The 25,838-nt window shown below is 51.0% G+C and overlaps 1 protein-coding gene across 4 annotated transcripts in view; it reads right to left on the reverse strand.

The window, feature by feature from the left end:
- Window positions 1–3,939: 3,939 nt before the first annotated feature.
- The window catches only part of IQSEC2 (IQ motif and Sec7 domain ArfGEF 2), a 48,727-nt gene continuing 26,828 nt past the window's right edge, over window positions 3,940–25,838 (reverse strand). The window contains exons 4-15 of one of the 4 annotated variants that reach the window (XM_032756999.2): window positions 25,151–25,552; window positions 20,896–21,791; window positions 19,332–19,493; window positions 18,724–18,846; window positions 17,593–17,759; window positions 14,236–14,375; window positions 12,708–12,833; window positions 10,269–10,368; window positions 9,217–9,378; window positions 7,384–7,557; window positions 6,843–6,892; window positions 3,940–6,244 (exon numbers count right to left, since the gene is read on the reverse strand). In XM_032756999.2, coding sequence (XP_032612890.1) covers window positions 5,279–6,244; window positions 6,843–6,892; window positions 7,384–7,557; window positions 9,217–9,378; window positions 10,269–10,368; window positions 12,708–12,833; window positions 14,236–14,375; window positions 17,593–17,759; window positions 18,724–18,846; window positions 19,332–19,493; window positions 20,896–21,791; window positions 25,151–25,552 — 3,468 coding nt within the window. In that variant the 3' untranslated portion in view covers window positions 3,940–5,278. Of the gene's footprint in view, window positions 6,245–6,842; window positions 6,893–7,383; window positions 8,586–9,216; window positions 9,379–10,268; window positions 10,369–12,707; window positions 12,834–14,235; window positions 14,376–17,592; window positions 17,760–18,723; window positions 18,847–19,331; window positions 19,494–20,895; window positions 21,792–25,150; window positions 25,553–25,838 lie in introns of those variants that run through there. The other 3 variants (XM_032757000.2, XR_009214282.1, XM_058441372.1) reach the window with 3 other exon arrangements.

Genomic DNA, 25,838 nt, shown 5'->3' on the forward strand with positions numbered 1-25,838 from the left:
GTGGATTACAACTCACTGGTTAAAATAAAAATCCATGACTCCACATTGATATAAGTAAATAAAGTGAGAGAAAAGGGAAAGTAGAATTCTAAATTATATAGAAGGAATGATGGAGCTAGAAAATCATCAATGGATGCTCAAACCTTTACAAAATAAAAGAGCAAGCTCTTAAAATATTGCTGTAACACCTAGTGCCCAAATCTTGGTTTCTAAATGTCATTCTCTACTAAAAAGAACCAGGGCTCCTTGGAAGGGCTCAGAAAAAGATGGAGATGTGCCACAGGACACAGGGGCTTAGAGGGCTTCCTACTGGCCAAATCTGGGGCTGTGAACATCAAAATAAAGAATGATGTTAATGGGTTATATATAACCCATTGAGTAAGATAAACAATCATCAAGTCCATAAGGATATAAATAAATAAATGTAGAAGGGAAAGCCCTCCCTTATAGTGGAAAGCCAACTAAGACATGCCCAGGCCGGGCGCAGTGGCTCATGCCTATAGTCCCAACATTTTGGGAGGCTGAGGTGGGAGGACTGCTTGAGGCCAGGAGTTTGAAACCAGCCTGGATAACCTAGCAAGACCTCCATCTCCACAAAAAATTTTTAAATTAGCTGGGCATGGTGATGTGCGGCTGTGGTCCCAGCTACATGGAAGGCTGAGGTGGGAGGATCGCTTGAACCCAGGAGTTCGAAGCTGCAGTGAGCTATGATCGCACCACTGCGCTGGGCAATGGGATGAGACCCTGTCTCAAAAAAGAAAAAAAAAAGACATATTGAAAGAATGATGGCATTTGAAAATCACCATGTGACAGCCTCAGCCATAATAATTGTTCCAGCGAATGCTAAAACTAGTGAGTAAAAGTTTGAGGAGTAACAACATTTCCATTCATCTCTCCACAAGATACTCATCCACTACAACGGGGAAAGTGGTAACTTTACAGTGGAGGTACTAGATAGCCCAATTTGTTACCTGGTCTTACTTTAGCTGCTGCTGAGGCTAGCGTGACAAACCTGTTGGCAACAGAGTAACAGGGAGCGGCTGGGGAGACCTGCCTGTCTCCATGCGGCGCCATGTGCTGTGCCCACCACTGGAGCTCCAGCTCCCATTCCTTTCTTACTATGCCACTAACACATTGCATTCTCTCACACCTCCAGGCCTTTTCATGCGCTGCTCCCTCCCTCACTTCTCTATCAGGCTAAGTCCTACTCACCCTTCAAGACTACTCCACTAAAAGGGGCGGCTCCAGAAAATGGTGCCTGACCCCACCAACACACCCCAAGTTGGGTTTTCCCCTCCTCTGTGTTCCCACATACCCAGGGCTTCCTTGTGGGCCTGTACTTATTTTATCATCTTCACATTATCCCCACCAGGCTGTCTGTCCACTCCTGAAACTCTTGTCCTACACTGTCTGACGTGGCAGCTACTTACCCACATGTGCTTATTTATTTACATTTAAATTGAATAAAATGAAAAGTGCAGTTCCTCAGTTGCACTAGCCATGTTTCGAGTGCTCAGTAGCCACATGTGGCTAGTGGTTACCGTATTGAACAGCACAGGTATGGGACATTTTGCGTATCAGAGACAGACCTATTGGACAGCACTAGAGAACAAACATAAGAACTCTGAGATTCTAGGACCTTTGTCCTTTGTTTTTGTTTGTCTGTTTGTTTTTGAGACAGAGTCTCGCTCTGTCACCCAGGCTGGAGTGCAGCGGCGCAAGCTCGCTCGGCTCACTGCAACCTCTGCCTCGCGGGTTCAAGCAATTCTGTTCTTTGTTATGTGTTGTCTGTCCCCATCTGCATCCCCAGAGAGATTGGCAGCAGCACCTTTGATGTAAGAATAGTCAGTGGGCTTGCTGTCCTCAGGTCCTCAGAGAAATGGGGAGGTGAGGAGATGAACTACCCCCTCCACAGTCTGGACAGTGCATTTCTGGAGGGGTGGAGGGAGTGAGGAGCATGGACAGCCCAGTGCCGGGACTGCAATGAGGACTGGAGGAGAAGAACTTAGGAAACAGTTGAAGGAAGCATGAGGAGCTCCCAGAGGGGCCCCCGGAAACTTGGTACACAGGTTGCATCAATCAATAAATCAAGCAATGCAAAGGTATCTAACTCTGAGACTTAGAAAGAACCATTCGTTCATTCATTCGATCAACAAAATTTTAGTGCCATCTGTGCTGTGCCAGGCACTATATGGGGCAATGTTCTGGATGGAGATGATTCAGACCAGTGTCACTCCCAAGCCACTTAAGGCCTGGTGGGGAAGGATCTCAGAGTATGTGATGAAGGGCACATTTTGTGAAGGATGGGTTCTTCAAGCCCATCTTGCAAGGGTTGGCAAAACCTTCATCAGGGATGTTGGGGGGAGTACTGTGGCAGGGGGGAAAGGCACAAGTAAAATGCTGAGTTTGGAAAGTACACGGAGGCATTTTTGGGGAATAGTAAGTGGATGGCCAACGTGTGGGTGAGGAATGAGAGCTAGGACCACAGAGATTGGCTGGGCCACCTTGTGGAACACCTCCCATGTCAAGATAAGTGGTTTCCGTAGGTGGCTTACTGTGTGTCTGGCATGAGGTAGGCACTTCACATGCATCTGTTAACTGTCCTGCAAGGTTGTTATCCCCATCTTACAGGTGGAAGGCCAGGCTCTGAAGGGCTAGGTGACTTGCCAAATGCAGCACAGGCAAGCCACTCAGCTGGGATTTGAGCGCTAAAAGCTGAGCTTTGGAAAAATGCAACCAGAATCAAGTTGAAGGTGGGGAAACGATCGTGCAGCTTGGTCCAGCAGGGAAGAAAACTAAAAAATGTTGATTGGACTTGATTCAGGACCCTGTGGGTCTAAGCTCTTCAAACCCTCAAGTCTGGTCCATGAGGCGGCATCAAATGCGTAGGTGGCCCCAGCTGCTGCTTTTGCTAGTTGTCTTCCCTGGGACACCTTTAAACATGCATACAAGGAAGAAAACAAAGAATTGGTCTGAGCTGCTAAGAGCGGGGCCATCCAAACCATTCCCTTTTAGAGGCCATTCCAGATTCTAGGAAGGCAGCAAAAATAGTGACTGAATGCTGCTTCTGGGGACCCTGCTGACTCTAACCAAGAACCACGGCTCAACCCCACTTCTCCTGCACTAGGCTAAGATCCAGGACATAATCAGTGATGCTAGAAACACGTCCGTTTCAGAGGGAAGAGGTCTGAGAGGACTGGAAATGGCCCTGGGGCTAAAAGTCAGGAAACCCCATCCTGACTTGCTGAGTGGCCTCGGGAGAGACTGTTCCCTTCTCTCAGCCTGTCGCCTTCTCTGTAAACGAAAGGGAGTCCAGCTCTTTGTTATCTGACATCCTAAGTATATATGCAGAACTCTTAAAATGTATCTAGCCCTGTGCCTTCCAAATCACTCCCCTATCCTCAAGGATAGAAATGTGGCCAGCCATTGTGGGGATGAGGGAGGAGCTCCAAGGCCAGGCCAGGCCAGCTACATCCAGTGTGAGAGGAGACGCCCCAAGAGTGGAAGGAAGCATTTATCCTATGAAAGGAAGGCAAGGGAACTAACTTGCTCAGCCCTGTCCTGGCTCCTTGGCATCCATTACCCCTGGGAATCAGCATATCTCCATGTGGCAACGGCTTATCACCCCAAGTTTTACACTGAGGAAACTGAGACGCAGAGAGGGTGACTCTCCCGAATTCACATGCCTAGGAAGTGAAAACCCTGGGATGTGAACCGGATCAACTCCAAAGCCCATACTCTTGCCACTCTGTCGCGCAAACTGTGTATGAAATGAGATAGGAAAACCTCCCTCACTCCCACCTCCCTCCAAGCAAAGCATCTCGTCCACCCAGGTGCCTGAATTTCTACCATTAGCGCATTGCCTCCCTGGGCTAAGGCCTCTCTCCATGGGCTCCACAGTGGGGAAGGGGCGCAGAAGTAGGAGGCAGAGGCAGGAGGTGAGCACAAGGTCTTTTATGAGGCATCAAATATACATTCTTATATACAAGGAGGAAAAAAGACAATGCCTGAACCCCAGCTCCTCTCCATACAGCCCCTCCCACTGCCACCCTCCCCCGCCCCCAAGCCCCAGTGGCCCTGGCCCTTCGTACAGCCAGGGTCCGTCTGTCTGTCTATACTGCAGCCCATGGTGGAGAGGGGAGAGGGAGGCAGGAGCTGAGTGAGGAGCTGGATATGTGGGGCAAGAAGAGGAGCTGGGGCTTGTAAAAAATATATTTATAATAAATAAACAGGGCTGCAAAAGGGCTGGAGAGGCAGCGGAGATTCTGACGGACAGAAGGACTCAGGCATTCTGGCTCCCAACCCCAGCTCTGATGGCTTCAATCTCTGCCTCAGAAAGGATATCTTGGGCTCATGGTGGCCCTTTGGGAGCCTCTCTCCCCAGGGCTGATGCTGGGTGCCCTGCCCCAGCGAGGTGTGTGTGGGCGATATCTGTAAAGTGCATTGTCTTCAGTTGTGGGGGGGTAGGTGTTAGGGAATGGGGGGGGCATGCAATATGGGTGAGGGAGGGCAGTGCCCTTCTCATCCCAGACCTGAGCCCCCCCCAAAACCTGTCTGGACTTTGATCAGGATAAGAACGTTGCAGGGCGAGGCAAGTTCCTGAAGCCGAAGAGGTCTGGGCTGGGGCCTACTGGAGAAAGGGCATAGACTGGCTCGAGAGAGGAAGCACTGCCCCACGTGGGGCCAACACAAGCAGGGTCCCACCCACCGAGTGCATCAATGGTCCGTGTCCTCCAGCAGGCAAAAAGACACATGGAAGTGTGTGGCCAGGCCCTGAGGTCAGAGAGAGGGCTGAGCCAGCTGAGGTTTGGCCACAACTCTACAGAGCGCTCTCCTAGCCCCACACGGCCAGAGGAGCCCTGGGGAAGCCTTCACCCCGACAGCTCCGGACACCTGCCCTTCTCCGCCAGCCAGAGCTCACAGGGAGCTCATACAGGCCCAGAGGTCTGAGGCCACAGAGCTAGACCTCCAGGGAAAAGTGGGGAAGAAGAAGACGGGAGACAGAGAACGAGGATCTCTGGAAGGCCCTCACCACTCCCCAGCGCTGGAGCACCCTGAGTCCAGGCTTCAAGTGGCAAGGATCCTCGAATCTGGAAGGAAACCCCATGGCAACCGCTGGGGGTGAGAGGACGGGTCCCAAGGCAGGGAGGACATGGGGAGGAGGACGTTGCTATGTGTATATATATTTTTGAAAAAACCAAGGAAGCAAAGAGGGTGCAAGGTCCCTCTCCTGTGGTTCCCCAGACTTTCCTGTTCCCCAGCTCACTCTCTCCATTCATCAGACCACGGTGCTGATCCGGCTTGGCTTGGCCTTGGGGTTTGCACTGGGGGGGTTGGCTGTGCCAGGGGGCCCAGAGGCGTGCAGCGGGCCATGGGGGGAGGTGGGCGGAAGGGGTGAGTGCGGGGTGTGAGGGGAGGGTGGGGGGAGGGGTGGATAGGAGGGGTGGGGTGGGATGGGTGAGTGTGGTGACAATGGTGACTGGGGGTGGTGGGGGTGGGAGTAGGAGCCCCCTGGTGGCCGGGATCCAGGGCCCCCAGCTGCGCCTGCTGCTGGCATCATCTGTGGGTGGTGGCTGAAGATGAAGTGCTTAGGGCCCTGTTTGTGGGCTGGAGGGTGCTGGGGGGCAGGACTGTACAGGGGCAGTGGGGATGTGGGCTGGTGCAGGGGGTGGCGGCCATGTGGAGCAAACTGAGGGTGTCCTCCAGCCCCCCGTCTGGGTGCCCTGCCTGGCCGGCCCAAGGTATAGTGTTGGGGCCCTGGGACTGGGCCATGGGCGTGGAAGTGGCGATGTGGCCCCACAGGTGGGGCTGAGGCGGGAGGCGGTGGAATGGAGCCCAGCTGGGGCAAGGGTGGGGGCTGCTGGGGAGGTGGGGGAAGAGAGGGCTGCTGGGGTGGGAGGTAGGGTGGTGGGGCAGGGCCCGGTCCTTGGCAATACTGGGCATGCAGGGCCTGGAGCTTGGACTGCCCATCAGGCAGCACCCCCAGGCCACCGTGGCTATGGCCATGATGGTGGTGGTGGTGGTGGTGGTGTGTGGAAGAAGCAGATGAAGAGGAGGCAGAGGCCTGGCCTGTTGGCGGTGGTGGCATCTGGAAGGGCCCCTTGCCCCGCTTGCTTCCAAATAGGGAGCCCAGGAAGGATGAGGAGTTGGAGACGGGCCTCTGGCTCTTGTACTCCTCTGGCGGCGGGGGTGGGGGCGGAGGTGGCATCCTCTGGTGAGGGCGTGGACTGCTAATAACAGACCCCTGGAAGGGGGGAGGGGGGAAGTCAGGCCAGGCTAGATGCCCTAAACCCCCAGCCCTAAATTCCACCCCTGTCCCTGAGGGCTGGAGCTGGGGAGACAGCAAACCCCAAGTTGTAATAAAAACCAAATCACGGTCCTGTACGCGCATGTGGAGCTCCCCAGCTTGCAAAGCTCGGCTGTCACATCCACTATCTCAGCTGAGCCTCAACCGGGAGAGGAGAAATTAGCAGTACCTCCTCCTCATCCCCATTTTGCAGGCAGGGAAAAGGTTAGGCCCAGAGAGGCAGAGTGACTCGCCCAGGGTCAAAGAGCAGGACTTGGAGGTAAGAGCTTCTCGTGGCCCAACTCCAAGGGCATCCCTACTCGCCGTCGGCCCTGGGGTTGAGAGGGGGCACGGGAGAGTGGAAGACAGACTGAGAGACAGGCAGAATGAGGACAGACAGAGTTGAGGACAGATGGAGAGAGTGGTTGGCTGGGAGAGGCAGCCGCACGGTTCCCAGCAGGGAAGAGGGGGAGCAACAGGTCCCCTCCTCCTCTGGGTCTCCATGGCCGGGGCAGGGCTCATGCAGAGGACGAGTGGGGCAGGAGCTGGCACTTACTTCGATGGTGCTGTCCAGCGATCCCACGCTGTTACGCCGCCCCCGCTTCCCTGCACCCACAAGCAAGGAGCCCAGCGTCAGAGCAGCAACCCCCCCTCCCTACCCTGCTGGGCTCCAGAGCTGGGCACCAGGACTGGGCCCCTCCCGGGGACAGACACCCCATTATCCCTTTCCCCCATTGAAGAGGGGGAGGTGGGGAGGAGGAGAGGTGGAGAAGGAGGAGAAAGAGGAGGAAAAGATGGAGAAGGAGGAGTGGAGGTACAGGAGAGACAGAAGAGGGAGAAGAGGAGGAGAGGGGGAGCAGCGAGAGAGAGGGACCAAGACTGTGGCCCCACTTCACACTCCCTGGCCCAAACGCTGGGCTCCCCCTGCTCTGACCTGGCTCCCAGGCCCCCTGTGGCACAGCGCCCAGGGCTCTGGATGAAGGCAGGGTGCGTGCATGTGTGGCAGGTGGAGGGAAGGCTGGCCGCCAGTGACAGGAGGCAAAGAGGACACCCGGTCCCGTGTCTCCCCAGCCAGGGCAGGGGCCCAGAGGGCTTACCTGCATCAGAGAGGTCTCGCAGGGAACTGCTGAGTGCGCCCCGTTTGAGCCCATCGCCTGCCCCGTAAGTGTCCTCCAGGCTACTGCGGGCCATCGTCCCATTCACTGAGTCCTTGGCCCCTCCAGGCTGTGAGGCGTTAGGCCGCATCATACCTTTCTGCTTCTCCAGCTCCGCTGGGTGGCAGTTGGGGAGACAGGGAGCAAAGGTCAGGAACAGGAGTGAGAGCCCATCTGACTGACCCTAGCCCTCCATGGGCCGTCCTCCTTCCTCCTCCCTCCTCCCTCCCTCTGTCCCCAGGCTTCCTGTTTTGCCCCTTGGACGAACAGCCCTTGTCTCCCCCAAAACTGCAGCTCCATCACCGAAGCACCCTTAGTGCCCAGCTCCCGTCTTGCACCCTCCCTTCCTGCTCAGCCTTCCCTTCATCCCGCTTGGTGCCTGCTCTCCCTGTTCCCTTTCCCTTCCTTTCACCCTTCTGACTTCTCCCCTCCCATGCCCTCTTGCAGTCAGGTCTCCCAAAGCATCCCTGCCCTTCAAAAAAGAGCTTCATGGCAGATGGTTCACAGTAAGGACGGGAAGGCCCTTCTAGCCTATGGCAAAGGGCAATCTTTCCAGAGTTCAGTCAGTTCTCAGATACCTTGCTCCGGAGCAGAGGGGCTCCTGGAAGGGCAGGAGCAGGAAACTGACAGGAATCAAATCCTCTATTATGTGCCAGGCAGTATGCTGGGCGCTACACATATTTGATCTCTCTCAATCCTCACAACAGTTTTGAGGTCAGTATTAGCATCCACATTGTGCAGAGGAAGAAACTGAGAATCCGAGAAGTCTTAGAGCTTGCCCAGGGTCATACAGCTGGAAATGGCGGAGCTGACATTCTGGAAGCAGGTCTGCCTGATTCCAGAGCTTGGGTGCTTCCGGCCTCCTACAGCCCCACCTCCCTACGGAGCTCATAGAAACACGTGTCTACTGACCTCCCCTCGTCTTGGGCTACTAATCCCTCTCTCAGGATTTCCCCAGGGTCTCAAAGGATCTGGTGAACTGAAATTTCTATCCCTGCCTCACTGAGGAGTGGAGTGGCCCTGGAGCTGTGAAGGCCTCACCAAGGAGCTGTCCGCCGCCTCCTCTCTCTCTTTCTGTCTGCCTGCCTCTTTCTCCTTAACACCATGTTACTTAACTGTGATTGCTTGGCCTGGAGAAGAGAAAACTTGGAGGGCATCGGGAGGAATGAGATGTAATCACTATTTTCCGTTATATATATATATATGATCAAAATGACTTGGTGTGGCCCCTGGGGGCTGAGAGGATAGGCCACTGGGATTCAGCTCAGGAATTGATATGTGAGCAGAGGAGGAGAGAGGGTGGGACAGGAAATACAGATTTTTTGAACGCCTAAGATGTGTTGGGACATTTCGGCTACCTTGTCTCATTTCATCTCCATGACTCTGTGAAGGAGACTTCATTACCCCAGTTTCGTATAGGAAGAAACTGGGGCTCGGCAGGTTAGGCAATTTGCTCCGTTCACCCAGATAATGAGTAGTATACCTGGGATCTAAAACTATAGTCCTACCTCCAGTACTCTGATTCTTCTCCCTGATACCTTTCACTAGAAGGAATAGTTGGCTCATAATTAGAGTTCGGGATAATAATGGGGTTGGGAGGTAATGAGCCCCTTGTCACTGAAGGTATTCAAGCAGAGGCTGAAGAATTCTTGAAATGAGGATGGGAAGGTTGGACAAGCTAACCCTCAACTCTGAGATTCTCAGAGGATAGGATTCTTGGTTTCTGCAGGGCACTGTTTCAGGAGAGCGGGGAGGAGACATGGCTGGGCTACTCACACTCCACACGGTATTTCTCCATCTCCTGCACCTCCGCAATGGACTCGCGCAGGTCGGATGTAAAGCGCAGCCGGTCCTGGAGGCTGGGGGCATTGAAGATGATGAGGACTTTTCGCTCCCCGCCAGGTACTGCAGACAGCAACTTGATCCCAAACTGGTAATCTGTGGAGAAAGGGGAGACTGGGCACGTCTGTTGGGACTGGTGCAAGGTGGCTCACACATAAAGTAATTTTTCTTTTCTGCTCTTTTTTTCCTGAGACAACATCTCTCTGTCACCCAGGCTGGAGTGCAGTGGTGCCATCATGGCTCACTGCAGCCTTGAACTCCTGGGCTCAAGTGATCCTTCTGCCTCAGCCTCCTGAGTAGCTGGGACCATGGGCATGCACCATATGCGCAGATTTTTTTTTTTATTTTCAGTAGATATGGGGTCTCACTATGTTGCCCAGGCTGGTTTCGAATTCCTGGGCTCAAGCAATCCTCTTGCCTTGGCCTCCCAAAGTGCTGGGATTACAGGTGTGAGCCACCATGCCTAGCCCATGAAATAATTTTTCTACTGTCTAACTCTGATCATGCCTCTTCTCTGCTTGAGCATGTTTAGCAGCTCCCCTTTGCCCCAAAGCCCCCAAACTCCTGGTAGCTGTGGCCCCCTGACTCCCTGTACTGCAAGATGTAAAGGCACACAACTATGCACTGCTCTCTCGAAACCCTTTCCTTCTCACCTCTGCCTCAACTCACATTGCTTCTGCTGCCCAGAATACCACGAAACAAAGCTCCTCCTGGTTCATCCTTCAGAGCACAGTATGATCACCATCTCTTTGGCCCACCAGAGAACCCATGCACTGTGGTTCTCTGCAAGACCATGAGCTAACCAGGGGCTAGACCCGACTCATACTCCATCCTGGCCTGCCCCTCATCCTGGGACCAAGTAGGTGCTTTGGAGACCCTTGGTCCAGTTGTAAGGGACTCCAAAAACTGGAGCTGGTATAGATGAGGGGTGAGCATGGGCGCCATGACGTAGACTCTCAGGAGCTGGGATCCAAGAAGGGACTCACATGAATTCTGGAAGAGCTGCATGTGCATTTCCACGAGGGGGAAAGACTGACGGAAACTGTACGTCACCAAGATCTTCTTCTTCTGGAAAATTTTGGTGACCTTTGGCAGGAGTGGGAAAAAGACAAGAGGCAGCGCTTTGGGTGGGGAATTTCCACGTGGCACCTATTTCTGGTAACCACCCTCCCCTCCCACCCCATTAACAGACATACACACACAAACACACATGCCCACAAGCTGGGGAGAATGGAAGCTTGAGGGACAGAATGGGAGACATGGAAGAAACTGCAAGTTCCTGATGTAATGACCACGCATCACAGACGTTTACCACATTTCCAGGAACTAACTGAATCCTGCTTCCTCCAGGAAGCCTGCTCCAACATCCCACAGAGATTTGTAAACCCCTTTTCTGAGCTCCAGAATGGTGATTCAGTACCTTTCCCTTGTCAGGCACTATGCTAGTCCTCTGAGTGTGTGATCACCCCCTGCTGGACAGGAGGGCAGGAGTCTGGTTGTCGGGTTCTGTCACCAGGCCTCACCAGAGCCTGCACTTAATGGCAATCTCTGCTGAACCCATGTAGAGAGTTAACAAGTCTTCCTCTCAACAACCCAACGTCTTTGTCGAGTACTTGGGCACTCTGGACTCAACTAACACAGGCTGCAAACACCTCAGGCGGTCTGCAAGTGGCTCGTAAAAGGAAATGTTTTGATTTCAGGATGGCACAATGACGCAAAGCACTTTTTTAGGTCCTTTGGGCTGTGAGCTCCCTGAGAACAGGGACTAAGTCTGATTCATCCTGGCATACCCAGTGCTTAGCATAGAGCTGGACACACACCAGTTTCAGTACCTGAGGGATATCTACACGTTGACTGTGTGGACCAGGTACTCCTTGGGGTAAGGCAGATTCCACATAAACCTCGTATTTCATTTCATCCTCATGACAACCCTGTGAGGTAGGGGTTAGTTCCATTTCACAGAGGAGGAAACTAAGGCTCAGAGGGAGCATGGAAATACTTCAGCTAAAGCAGCAATCCTCAACTGGGGGTGATATTGCCCCCAGAGGACACGGAGCAACATCTGGAGACATTTTTGGTTGAAGGGTTGCTACTAGCACCTAGTAGGTAGAGACCAGGGTGCTGCTAAACATCCTACAGTGCACAGGACAGTCCCCGCAAAGAATTATCCAGCCCCAAATGTCAACAGTGATGAGACTGAGAAACCCTGCTCTAAAGGAGAGAAGACCACAGGGGGAACAGGATCACTGTCCTCAAATCCCTGGAGAGCTGTCTTGGAACAGAGGGACAACACTTGTTCTTTGTGATGCCAAGGGTTGAGTGCAGATGGTTTAAGAAACCCACAGGGAGACAGATTCTAGCAGTCAGAGCTGCCTAACAAGGCAACTGGCTGCCTTAGAGGAAGGCGGCTTTCTGTCCCTGTAGTCATACATCCAGTGGCCCATCTAGGAAGCTGGACCCTGAAAGTCCCTTCCAACCTGCAAAGTCCTAAGAATCCCACCCCTAAAAGACAAACATCTCTACTTGTAATGAGCTCAGTTTGAAGAATCACTTCAAGCATCTTTTTTTTTTGAGACAGAGTTTCGCTCGTCGCCCAGGCTAGAGTGCAATGGAACGATCTCAGCTCACTGCAACCTCCGCCTCCTGACCTCGGGTGATCCACCCACCTCGGCCTCCCAAAGTGCTGGGATTACAGGCATGAGCCACTGTGCCTGGCCCAAGCATCTTTTTTTAAATTTTGTTTTTATTATTTATTTGTTTATTTTTGAGGCAGGGTCTGGCTCTGTTGCCCAGGTTGGAATGCAGTGGTGCGATCACAGCACACTGCAACCTCTGCCTCCTGGGCTCAAGCGATCCTCCCGACTCAGCCTCCCAAGTAGCTGGGACTACAGGTGCGCACCACCATGCCCGGCTAATTTTTGTATTTTTTGTGGAGACAGGGTTTCGACATGTTGCCCAAGCTGGTCTCAAAATTCCTGGGCTCAAGTGATTCAAACTGCCTTGGCCTCCCAAAGTTCTGGGACTATAGGCGTGAGCCATGGTGTGCAGCCCACTTCAAGCATCTTGATTACTGAAGATTTCCAGACTGACCTGGGGGTCGCAGGTTCACCCCTCTTCACACAACTCTATGGGCTATTGAGGTGGACGGGGATATTTCCTACCACTTCCCAGGTTGTAAGCCTGTCATCTCCTTTGGTCCTCATATTTTCTGTCCCTGTGTGTCTGTTACTACCTCCAAATGCATCTGTGAGGAAAAGGAGGGGCAGAGAAGGTCTGGGCCTTGCCTGAGACCATGCAGATGGCGTGGCAGAACACCTCGCCCGCCACACTCCACACACCACACACCAACATCAATATGGTTCACACCAGACTCAGGTGTCAAGCTCACTCTCTCCCTCCCATCTCCTCACCCACAGTGCTCATACCACAAGGAGATCATTGAAGAGGAAGACCTCCCGCTGATGCAACCCTAGCCTCTGGGGGCGGTTTGGATCTGGCACCTCGTAGAGCTGGCAGCAGCAAACCAGTCGACGGTGAGGGAGAGACAGGACCTCGACAGGCATGAAGAAACAGGTGTCAGCAAGGCCAGCCCATCAGCTTCAGGCCTCCTGGCACCTTAACTTTCAACCGCAAGAAGTTTACCTCTCATACATGTGTGTCACTCTGACACAAGGGGTATCAGCAACTAAGGCCTAAACTTTTCTGCTACCTTGCCTTTGCCCCTCTGGAATGTCTTTCTTGCCCAGCTCTGCATGGTCATATTTCAACTCCCTTTCAAATTTCCATCCCGGCCAGGCACAGTGGCTCACACCTGTAATCCCAGCACTTTGGGAGGCCGAGGCGAGCGGATCACTTGAGGTCAGGAGTTCGAGACCAGCCTGGCCAACATGGTGAAACCCCGTCTCTGCTAAAAACACAAAAATTAGCTGGGTGTGGTGGTGGGCGCCTGCAATCCCAGGTACTCAGGAGGCTGAGGCAGGAGAATCGTTTGAACCCAGGAGGTAGAGGTTGCAATGAGCTGAGATCATGCCACTGCACTCCAGCTTGAGTGACAGTGAAACTCCATCTCAAAAAAAAAAAAAAATTCAATCACAAAATTATCTCTTCCAAGAAGCCTTCCCTGATTTCTCCAGGCTGAAAATGGCCTCTCTCTCCTTTCTCCTCTCCTAAATTGGACCATAAGGCAGAAATATTATATGTGTCTTTGTCTCACACCCCGATTGGTCTGTGAGTGCCCCCAAGGACAGAGACCACGTCTGATTCATATCTATGAATGCCCAGCACCAACTCTGGTGCCCAGCAAAATGCTGGGCTCAGTGGAAAGGCATCCACAAATGTTTGTTGGCTAAAGCATTTTCTTTTTTTTTTCTTTTTTTGAGACAGTCTTGCTCTGTCGCCCCAGGCTGGAGTGCATTGGCACGATCTCAGCTCACTGCAACCTCCGCCTCCCGGGTTCAAGTGATTCTCCTGCCTCAGCCTCCCAAGTAGCTGGAACTCCAGGCATGTACCATCACGCCCGCAACTAATTTTTGTGTTTTTAGTAGAGACAGGGTTTTGCCGTGATAGCCAGGCTGGTCTGGAACTCCTGACCTGAGGTGATCCGCCCACCTCGGCCTCCCAAAGTGCTGGGATTACAGGCGCGAGCCATTGCACCTGGCCTAAAGTGTGTTCTTACTTTGGTTTTCTGCTAACCATTAGCTTGGCTCTTCACTTAGGATGGACAGGCAAAGCCGGAGGTGAAAAGGATGCTAATATTTATATAGTACCCACTATGGGCCTTGGAATGTGCTGGATGCATTCACTCTGCACCACAGCCTTCTGAGGAATGCATTATCACCCACTCTGTATTGCAAGTAAAGGGCACCTGGGGCTCAGGGAGGTGCAGTGACTTACCACTTAGTGGCAGAGGCAGACCTGAACCCTGGCCCCTCTGCAGCCTCCCAAGGCACTTACTGGTTTCTTTCCAACAATCATGCGCTCCACAGCCTGCACCTGGGACACATGGTCATCGTTGGTCCGCAGTTCACGCCCCTGGATGCGCTGGTAGATGCCCACCAGGAGGTCTCGGGGGATGTCTTCACCATTGTCAACCCCTGGGGAAGGGAGTAACACAGGGATATGTCACATAATTATGGGCACTGGGTGGTAGGGGTGCTCCACCACCCCCACACCCAGGCATGGGCCACGATAGTCAGGACTGAGGGTCAATGTGTACCCTCAGCCCCTTAGCCAGGATTGGGGCAGGGAGGGTGTCCCTCAATACAATAGCCAGTTGCTATCTTCCCCAGAGTGGGGAATTTTTTCTCAACAACTCAGAATACACTGTAATTAAAATAATCAGATACTATTGTTTGCCTTCCTAATTAGCAAAAATAGTTTTAAAGGAAATCCAGTGCTAGGAAGAGTGCAGGGAAGTGGGCATGTATGGTAACATAACTCTTCTGGAAGGTAATTTGGCAAGAAGCTAAATGTTTGTACCCAGTGATTCCTCTTCTAGGAATCTACCCTAAGGAACTACTCAGAAATATGTGCAAGATGTATGTGCAAGAATGCTAGTGCAGGCCGGGCATGGTGGCTCACGCCTGTACTCCCAGCACTTTGGGAGGCCAAGGCAGGCGGATCACGAGGTCAGGAGATCAAGACCATCCTGGCCAACGTGGTGAAACCTCATCTCTACTAAAAATACAAAAAATTAGCCGGGCATGGCAGCATGTGCCTGTAGTCCCAGGTACTCGGGAGGCTGAGGCAGAATTGCTTGAACCCGGGAGGCAGAGGCTGTAGTGAGCCAAGATCGCGCCACTGCACTCCAGCCTGAGCAACAAGATTGAGACTCTGTCTCAAAAAAAAAAAAAAAAAAAAAAAAATACTCACTAAGAGTTACTTATGGGGACAATTTGAAACAACCTAAATTTTAACAATAGAGGATAATATATCCATTTAATAAAATGATGCACAGCTATTAAAAACTTGACATTTACAAAAACATTTCAATAGCATGAGAAAATTACAGTAGCAAATTATGTGAAAAGAGTAAGATAAATTGCATATATAGTATGATCTGAACTATATAAAAAGTTACGTATGCATGGGGGAAAAGATTAGAATGCACCAAAACATTAACTATGATTGCCTCTAGGGGGCACATTTTGGGTGATAAAAAGAAATTTTCTAATTTTCTGAATCTTCCAACATTTCTGAAATAAGAATGTATTACCTTCATTTATTTGCTTATTTATTTAATAATTAGAGGGGGAAAGATACACATACATACATACATACACACACACACACACACACACACACACACACACATATTGAGAGAGAGAGGGAAAAAGAATGGATGAATGAATGATGGCAAAATTCTAGGAGACAGCTCCAAATGGCCTCTGATCTAACTCCCTCCTCCCACGTTCACCATCCTTCTCCACTTCTGATTGCTGAGTGAAACCCACTCACTCTTCTCTCTAAATCCTCTACTAGAAAAATGTTTTCTGGGCAGGACGTGGAGGCTCACACCTGTAATCCCAGCACTTTGGGAGGCTGAGTTGAGGCAAGGAGTTTGAGACCCGCCTGGGCAACATAGCAAGACCCTGTCTCTACAAAAAATTTAAAAATTAGTTGGGCATGGTGGCACACGCCTATAGTCCCAGCTACTCAGGAGGCTGAGGTGGGAGGATCGCTTGAGCCCAGGAGTTCAAGGCTGCAGTGAGCTCTGCTAGCACCACTGCAATCCAGCCTGGATGAGACAGTGAGACCCTGTCTCTAAAAATAAAAAATAAATAAATAAAATAAAATAAACAGAAAACAAAAAAATGTTTTCTTCCTTGGAAATGTCACATCTCCTCCTTGGACAGGTGCTAAAGGAACATACTACATCGCACTGACTTTCTTACCAGAGCAGCCACAGCTGCACAAACCTGATGGGCAGCCAATTTGTCTTGTTTTCAGTTTGCTTTTTTCTTTGACTCTATTTCCCTCTTTCTTTTCTGCTTAAATAACCTTAACATCTGTACCATTTTTAGTAGGCTGCTCTTTGGTGATAGGCAGGGCTCGACATCAGTAGAATAAGCAAAAAGAGCAAGGCGACACCTTTCATCTGGCATTCAAGGCCCTCATATATTGGTTCCATATATTGGAACCTCATATATTGGGACCCTCATATATTGGGACCTTCCCAACCCATCAATGACTTCATCTCAATTGTTCTTCTTTTTTTTTTTTTTTCGAAGACAGAGTCTTGCTCTGTCACTCAGGCTGGAGTGCAGTGGTGCGATCTTAGCTCACTGCAACCTCTGCCTCCCAGGTTCAAGTAATTCTCCTGCCTCAGCCTCCTGAGTGGCTGGGATTACAGGTGTGCGCCACCATGCCTGCTAATTTTTGTGTTTTTAGTAGAGATGGGGTTTCCCCATGTTGGCCAGGCTGGTCTGGAATTCCTGGCCTCATGTGATCCACCTGCCTCAGCCTCACAAAGTGCTGGGATTACAGGCATGAGCCACCATACCCAGCCCTCAATTGTTCCCTAAGGAAAATAAATGTTCCTGCCTCTGCGCCTTTGGTATTCTCATTGCTAGGTAAGCTCTCCTCTATCTCTATTGTGTCACCTTCTCCATGCCTTCAAGACCCACCTTAAAATAAAAATACTGCCTCCTCCGGGAAGCTAGCTAGAGGTGGGCTCTCCCTCCTTTGAGCTCTGACTGCACTTTTGGCCTCTCTGATGTCACTGTTCACTTTCTGTCTTATGTTAGTTATCTGGGTGCTACAAGTCAGCCTCTCCCACACACAGGGAGCTCTCTCAGAACAGGGAGTATGGCAGATTTCCCTCCATTGTCCTTGGCATCCATCATGGGGCTTGGCACACACTAAGCGCTAAGTGTTGACTGGCTGGCTGGTTGTTTGGTCGAGTGATAAATGAATGCATGAATAGAGGAAAAGGTACCTAAAATAATTAAATAAGTCCCCATGGGCATAAATAAGAGAGGGAAAGAAGGAGCGAGGAAAGGACAAGTGAATGACTGAATGAATGAATGAATCAGAGTAAAGCCTTGTAAGAGTCAGGACTTTAATCTATCATGTTCACTGCTTGAACCCTAGGACCTAGAAACCTGGTACACAGTAGAAGCTCAGTACAATGGACAAATGACGATTTGAGTGAATTAATAAGTGAACATCCTGGGAACATCCAGCTAGGGCAGAAAGTGACAGCATCACAAATTAATTTCCAAGGAACAGATGGGACCTCCTGCATCCTTCCCCTTACCCCCCACTTTCCCTTTCCAGGTGAAGGGCAGGAAAAGCTGATAGGGAAGTCACCTCTCAGGTTCTTGATGAAGTCATCTAGTTTCATCTTTCGTTCAGCCTTGACGCTGGGACTGTACATGTCGGTATTGAGGAGGATGATGGCAAAAGCAAGGATGAAGATGGTGTCTGGGTTCCGGAACTGGCGCACGAGGGCTGGGTTACAGACACAGTACCGCTGGCTGCAGGGCAGGAGGGGTCAAAGCCAGACTCAGGAACCAGCCATCTCTGCCTACCCACCATCCACCCAGTCTGGCACCAGCAACCCTTTCCTGCAAGAAATACTTCCTTGATCTCTGGGTCTGTCCTCTTCAGAGCTTCCCCTAGACCAGCATGTAAAAATCACAATCGCTACCTTTTACAGAGCTCTTCCAGGGGATTTATGTACATTGTTTCACGTAATCCTATTGTAATCCTGCAAGGTAGCTATTGGCAGTCCCATTTTACAGATGAAGTGACTAAGACTCTAAGTGGCGAGGTAACTTGCCCAAGGTAATAGAGCTGGTAAATGGTGAAGCCAGGATGAAAACCCAGATATTTCTGACTGCAAAGCAAATCCTTCCCCCATTGTGGGAAACAAGTTCTCAGCAACTCCTGTTTCTCTTCTAAATACCCTAAAGTGGCAGAGCCAGGATTTAGACCCCTGTCTATCTGATCTCCAAAGCATTTATAGTACAGTAAAATGGTTAAGGGCATGGATGGATCATGGACTCAGACACATACGAGTTCAAATTCTGGTTCTACCACTTATTCACTGTATGAGCCTGGGCAAGTTACTTAACCTCTCTAAACTTCTGATTTCTCATCTGTAAAATGGGAATGATAATTATGGGGTGGTTGTGATTATTCGGTGAAATAATCATGTAAAGTGCTCAGCTCAGCACCTGACACCTAGTAAGTGCTCCGTGAATGTTAGCTGTTATTGCTGATGTTGTTGTCACTTATCGAATGGCGATGTCCCAGAGGCTGAGCTAGATACTTCATATGCACTACCTCTGATCCTCACAATTGCCTTGCAAGATAGGATTTATCATCTCTGTTTTATGGTGAAGAAAGTATGAGGCTCAGAGAAGTGACTTATAAACACATACTACGTCGATGCCCACAGGAGGGAGGGACAGCTTCGCAAGTGGGAGGTAGGCACACCTGAAGGCTTCGATGAGTCGCTCCACTTTCTGGGCCTCACCCTGAACCCGGATATGGGACTGGAACTTCCGGAGCGCATCATCCAGATCCATGGAGGAGAAGTCCATTTCATCCACCACACAGCTAAGGAGCAAAGAAGGGGGTGTGGCGCTTTCAATTCCTCTGCAGAAAACCTCTGACCCACCTGGACCTGCTCAAATGGACCAACACCCCCACTGATAAGACTCCCAAATTCAGGACCTGTGGCCCGAGCAAGTACACATGAGGACAGAATGTTTGAAATCAAATCCATCTCAGAAAATTGAGGCAAGGCACGTGGTCACTAAAGGTCCTTTCCATCAAGCCACTCATTTCAGAGACAGGAAAACTGAGGCCCAAAACAGGCCACAGGATGAGCATGTCTTGCCCAGGGCCACCCAGAAGACTTTAGGAATAGAGCCAAACAAGATCAGACCCCTTTGGGGCAGAAGGGTACGGGGGCAGGAAGGTCTATTCATCCTGTTTTGAAAAGCTTATCTGAGCTAAAGGGACAAGCTGCCCCCTTCCTCCTTCTTGCTGTCCTTTTCCAGGAATCCCTGGCCCAGCCTGCCCCATCCTGGGGTCCTCACTCCAACACGTCTCTGTTGAACTGCTTCTGCCGGTTCCCTAGGAATTCCCCTATCATCTGCCGGCTGAGGCCTTTCCGCTCCAGGATGAAGTGAGCCACTCCCACCGGTGTGTCTGACAGGAAGCCCCGCTCGATCAGATACTGGATACCCTTCTCTGGCTTCCTGCAGAAAGAGGGGAGGTAGATGAGATGACTGTCCTCCTGGAACTGTGCTCTCTGTCTCATTTGTTGAACTAATTTTGGGCCCAACTAAGTCCGGCCTCAGAGGACCAACGAAGTCAAATACATAATTTGATCCAATCCCATCATGGCACAAATGAGAAAACTGAGGCCCAGGGAGAAGAAGCCACTTGCCCATTTCAAGGAGCTTCAAAATCCCAAGGTATCTTCAACCCAACATCCCCCTTCACTGGAGCCACACCACAATTGAAAGAAAATCAGTATCTAATGAGAGCCTGCTCTATGCCAGGAGCTTTGACATTCCCAGCAAGAAGGGAGGAGAGGGCTGAGCACCTTCCCTCTGAGTCACAGACCCTCCGAGTAGGGAAGAAGTGAAGAGGTTACTTTATTCCACATCCCACATCCCACATCCCACCCAGGCAGGTATCACCAACTTTCTCTGAGTGTTTCTATAGACAAGGTGCCCCGTAGATTTCCAGGGAGCTGGGCCAAAATCTGGGTCACAGCTATCCCATATTCAGAACCCCAGAACCTTAGGACCCCACAAGGTTAAAATTTGGAAGGGACTGATGCCATAGGAGTCTCAGATCCATTACTTCCCAGTTGTATGACTTTGGACAATTCCTTTTACTTCTCCAAGCCTTGGTTCCTTATCTACAAAATAGGAACACTACTGCCTGCCTTGCTGAGTTACTATAAGAATTAAATACAGGTGGCAGTGTTTAATAAGCTATAAAGATGTAAGGCATTCAAGTAATGGCTTACATTACATCTAATGTTTTCTAATTACATCTAATATTTTCCAATTATTTTCTAATCAAATGTCACACTCCCACCTCACTCCTAAACACCTGGCAGAAGACCAGGCACCTAGAAAGAGCTTAGTCACAGTCACTGAAGGGTCCAGCACACCACCCTGCCCCCAACACCTCTTACATACACATTCTGCTAGTGGTAGGTGGAAAAATGGAAGCCCGGGGAGGAATGCATCTTGCCCAGGGCTACGCAGTGAGTCTGGCCAAAGGCCGACTAGGGGGCCAGGTCTCCTGTTTCCCAGACTAGGGCTCTTTCTACACCATATCACCTCCCCTCTAAAAAGGGAAGGTGGGGAGGACAAGGTTCGGAATCCATTTAGTGGGGTCATCTCACCCAAGATCACACAGCCAGCCAGAGGCAGTACTAGGACCCGAGCCCAGGTGTGTTAAGGGACTCTCTACTCTGCCACCCTGTTGCCATCCTCTTCTCTGAATATCTGGGGAGAAATACCATTCTACAAAATGAAAAGATGGCAGAACAGGGATCACTGTGTGGAGTTCTGTCCCAGGAACCCAAGTGCCCATGGCAGGGTAGGAAGGGGCAAGCAGGCTAGAACGGGGAGCACGCACTTGTTGAAGAGGTTGAGGCCGATTCGGTAGTGCCGCCTCTGGACCACGTCATTGTTGAAAGCTGGCGAGTCCCAGCTGTGCCTTGTCTCCCGCTGGTAAGTCTGCTTGCACAGGCCGGTGGCCGGAGGCTCCCTTAGACTGTCCCGAGAAGAGGAGCCGGAGCTGCAGTTGATGGTCTCATTGGAATTGCTGGAGCTCTCGAGGCTCTCATTATCTCCACCATCAGAGTTCTCGCCTGCTGCCTCGCACTTCCCCAACCTCCGACCCCCAGCCACACCACTGGGCCCAGTGCCACTGTTGGGGGCTGGTGGCAGGGGCCCTGGTGGGGCTGGGGCTGGGCCCTCAGGGGCTGGGTAGTGGCGGTGTGGGATCGGGGCCCTGCCTGGTGGCCCCTTGTGCTTCAGGGTCCCATGGGGGCTGCAGCCATCAGCCTCATACACCAGCTGGCGGTGGACAGAGCCGCGATCTGAGCGGTCACTCAGGTCCACGGAGCTGTCACTAGGAGGCTCAATGGTAAGCAGGGGAAGGTGGGCGGCCCGCAGCCGGAAATCCCGGCACTCCAAGCACCCGGGACCCCTGCGAGTGCCTTCCTCACGGCTACCGTCTTCCCGGGTTCCTGATGGCACTGGTGGAGGAACTGGCGGGAGAGGGGCTGGCGCCCAGAACTCGGGCCGGCCCTGGGGTGGGGGTTCTGTGCTGGGCAGTCGCTCAGGGGATTGTTGGGGAACTGTGTCATCCAGGTAGAGGGGAAGATCACTGAAGGATGTGGCTGAGCTGTCCTCTTGCTGTTCCTTTGACTCCCGCTTCTCCAGCTGGGCTGACCCTGGCTCCTCAGACATGGGCCCTGACGGGTGGCAGTTCAGGGCTTCGTCGATGGATTCAGCCAGAGACTTTACCTGTGCAAGGGGGGGAGGAGAGGAGGGAAAGGGAGAGAAGAGAAAGAAAGATAAAGGGAAGAATGGTGGAAGGTGGGAATGAGGGAGGGAGGTAAGGGAAAAGGGGGAGTCTTCCTGGTAGGTCAGCAAGGAGGGTGGATTCCCCTCCCCCAGCCCTGACAGGCTCTCTGTGGTCTATAAAATGACTCGCAGGGAACCATTGTGAGCTCACAGGAGCTGGGACTAATACCCACAAGTTCCCCACTCAGCTCACACCCCAATACCTCCTTTGTGTCCATTTAGACTCAAGCCAAATGTTACCTCCTCCCTGATTCAAGCCACATTCTTGCCTCTGCCATCCCCCAGGGTAAACCAAAATCCATTTCCTCTGTGGGAATTCTCTTAGGAAATCCATAACATTCCACCTTGAGCATCTGGACCACAGCTGGTAATGCTCTCTCCCTGTGGTATCCAGACTCTAAACCGGCCGCTAATGATCCCTGCCTCCTGGTATTCACACCCTAGGGTACCACACTGTACCAGAGTTAGTCTGTGTGACAAACAGCATATGGCAGAAGCGAATGTATGTCACTTCTGAAATTAGGTTTTAAAAGACTGCAGAGGCTGGGCATGGTGGCTCACGCCTGTAATCCCAGCACTTTGGGAGGCCAAGATGGGAGGATCCCTTGAGCCCAGGAGTTGAACAGCAGCCTGGGCAATATGGCGAGACTCTATCTCTACAAAAAATAAAAACATTAGCTGGGTGTGGTGGCACACACCTGTAGTCCCAGCTACTCAGGAGAGTGAGGCAGGAGGATCACTTGAGCCCAGGAGTTTGAGGCTGCAGTGAGCTATGATCACGCCACTGCACTCCAGCCTGGCAACAGAGCAAGATCCTGTCTCTAAAATTTTTATTTGTTTGTTTGAGACAGAGTCTTGCTCTCACCCAGGCTGGAGTGCAGTGGCACAATCTCAGCTCACTGCAACCTGCACCTCCCAGGTTCAAGCGATTCTCCTTCCTCAGCCTCCTCAGTAGCAGGGATTACAGGTGCACACCACCATGTTTGGCTAATTTTTGCATTTTTAGTAGAGATGGGGTTTCGCCATGATGGACAGGCTGGTCTCAAACCCCTGACCTCAGGTGATCTGCCCACCTTAGCCTCCCGAAGTGCTGAGATTACAGGCGTGAGCTGCCACACCTAGCCAAAAAAAATTTATTAAAAAAAAAAAAAGACTGCAAAAAATTTTTTAAAAATTTAAAAAACTAAAAAAAAAATGTTTTTAATGACTGTAGCTTCCATCTTGAGTACTCTTGGTCGCTTGTCACTTGTACTCTTTCTCTTAGACCCCCCAACCTGGGGAAAGCCGCATCACGAACAGTCCTAGGAGAGGCCCACAGGCTGAGGCATTGAATCCTCCTGCCAACAGCCAAGTGGGTGAGCTTGAAAGCAGACTGCCAGCCCCAGTCTAATCTTCAGATATTGCGGGCTATCCCTACAGCTTGACTGCAGCCTCATGAAAGGCCCTGAACCAGAACCACTCAGCCATGCCACTCCCAGCTTCCTGGCCCCCAGAAACTGATGAGATAATAAATGTTTATTGTTTAGGCTCAGTCTCTTGGGTCAGTTTTAAGCTACCAAATTTGGGGGTAATTTGTTACACAGCAACAGACAACGGATATACTTCCCCATCAGACTTCAATAGCACTCAGAGCTGGGACCAGACCTGCTTCCCAGACTGATCTCCTATTCCCCATTCCTCCCTTAAGGGAGGGATCCAGGCCTGGTTTCTCTCTTTTTAGCTCAGCTCAACACACTGCTTGACACAGAAGAGATGTTCAATTAAATCTTTGTTGTATGAATGAACAGACGAATGATATAGATCTTCCCTTCAATACTCCTGTCCTTCCCTCCACCTCTTCACCAGCTCCAAGGAGGCATGCCCAGGCTGATGGCAAGGCCAGATCATAGAGGTTAGAGCAGAGTGACTTTTTCTCTTATAAAGCTTCTTCCATTCATTCAACAATCTCTACCAAGCACCTTCTTGGTTTTAGGAAGAAAACTAACGTACTCAGCAGCTACTATGTACTAGGTGTTTTCATATATATTAATTACCTGTACAGTTGCACTGAGTCTTCCAAACAGCTCTAAAAGGGTTTTCTCTCCATTTTATTTTCTCTCCATTTTATTGATCATGTTTCAGTGTGGTTAAACAGTTTGCCAAGGCCACACAGTTGGGAAATGGCAGAACTGGGATTCACACCTGGGCAAGTACGTTGACACACCCCAAGCCTAGAATGATCTCCCACTACCTTTACTGCATTACAATTCCACCCTCCACGCTTTTGCTGATGCAACGCCTATGTAAGCAACACCCTCCCAAGTATTTCTAACTTGCTAAATCTTTTCTCTCTGGTAAGGCCCAGCTCCAATGCTGTTTTCTCAAACAGGTTTTCTGTGGTTCTCCCAGAAGAAAGTTTCCTCCCCCTCCTCTGGGTTCCCAAGGTACTATACATTATACTATAGCCTTTCTCATGGCTCAGCGCACACTCTACTTCAGGAGACAGTAAAGCACACACATGTCTGCCATTTCCTACTGCCCTGGGATCCTTGAGGACAAGGACCAATTCCAGATCCTTAGCCTCGGTCTCCTCCTCTATTAAATGGGAATAATAATCCCTGTCTCACAGGTCTGATGTGAGGCATACACAGCACTGGCACACAGTAGGAGCTCACTACCTGTGAGTTAAGCTTTATTTTATAGTAGATCAAGTTCCAAGTAGTGAGAACTTTTTTCTTATCTGTTCTATACACCCATATATATTTTTTCCCACAAGAAGGGAACGGCATGGAACACCCATATTTGCAACTTGCTTGTTTTAACAATGTAATTTCTGGCTGGGCACAGTGGCTCACGCCTGTAATCTCAGCACTTTGGGAGGTGGTGGCAGGTGGATCACCTGAGGTCAGGAGTTTGAGACCAGCCTGACCAACATGGTGAAACCCTGTCTCTACTAAAAATACAAAATTAGCCGGGTGTGGTGGCACATGCCTGCAATCCCAGCTCCTCGGGAGAGTGAGGCAGGAGAATCACTTGAACCCAGGAGGCAGAGGTTACAGTGAGCCAAGATCGTGCCATTGCACTCCAGCCTGGGTGTCGAGAGTGAAACTCCGTCTCAAAAAAAAAAAAAAAAAAAAAAGGTAATTTCTATCTTGCCAGTTCTTTCTCATTATTCTCACAGTCCCAACTCGAATGGTAGCTATTTGCTGTTATTAAATGCCTGTCACGCAACTTCTTTCAGTTTGCAATCTAGGTAAAAAGTAGCAGGAGTAGCCAGAGCATGGGGATGGGGAAGAAAGGTCCTTTTCAGGGATCCTGACCTGTTTGGAGAAGGAGTCTTCAAGTTCTGTGATGTCATTAGAAAACTCTCCAGATGTGGTGACGGAGCTTCCACCACCATCGATGCCCCCACCACAGGAGCCTCCATATGGGAGCCCCCGTTCAAGCCGGTGGCTCCGGGCACCAGCCATGGCACCCTCGTCCAGCGAGGCAGGCTTGCCCTCGAAGTACGCGGGGTTCTGTGCCTTCTCATACTCCTCAAAGGAGAACTGCATCCGCATGTTGGAAAGGATGATGCGGCGGGACATGCGGCTCTCTGAGGCTGAGCTGCGTAGCCGCTCAAAGTTCTTGTTCATGCGGTACTGGCGGAAGGCTGTCTGGATGGTCCTGGCAGCCCTGCGGCTCAGGAAGGAGCCCCCATACTTCCTCTCCAGCATTTCCACCTGGCAGAGAAGGGTCGAGGGGAACAAGGTCAGAAAGTCATGGCAGCCTCATCTCCCTAGGCACTCAACCACACCACCCCCACTGGAATCATGGCTGACTGCTTACAGCCACCGAAAGCACCAGGCTAGGTGCTCAGTGTTGTCTCCTCACTTGAATTTCAGATAACACAGGTCAAATGGGGTTGGATTATGTTTTGTTTTCTTATTTGCAAGAAGAACATATTGATTATTTGAAAACAGGAAACAAACAGAGAAGCCAAAAAAAAAGAAAGCAAGGTAGAAATAA

The sequence above is a fragment of the Hylobates moloch genome, unplaced genomic scaffold, assembly GCF_009828535.3.
Source record: "Hylobates moloch isolate HMO894 unplaced genomic scaffold, HMol_V3 SCAFFOLD_7, whole genome shotgun sequence".
In the NCBI taxonomy this organism is placed as follows: Eukaryota; Metazoa; Chordata; class Mammalia; order Primates; family Hylobatidae; genus Hylobates; species Hylobates moloch.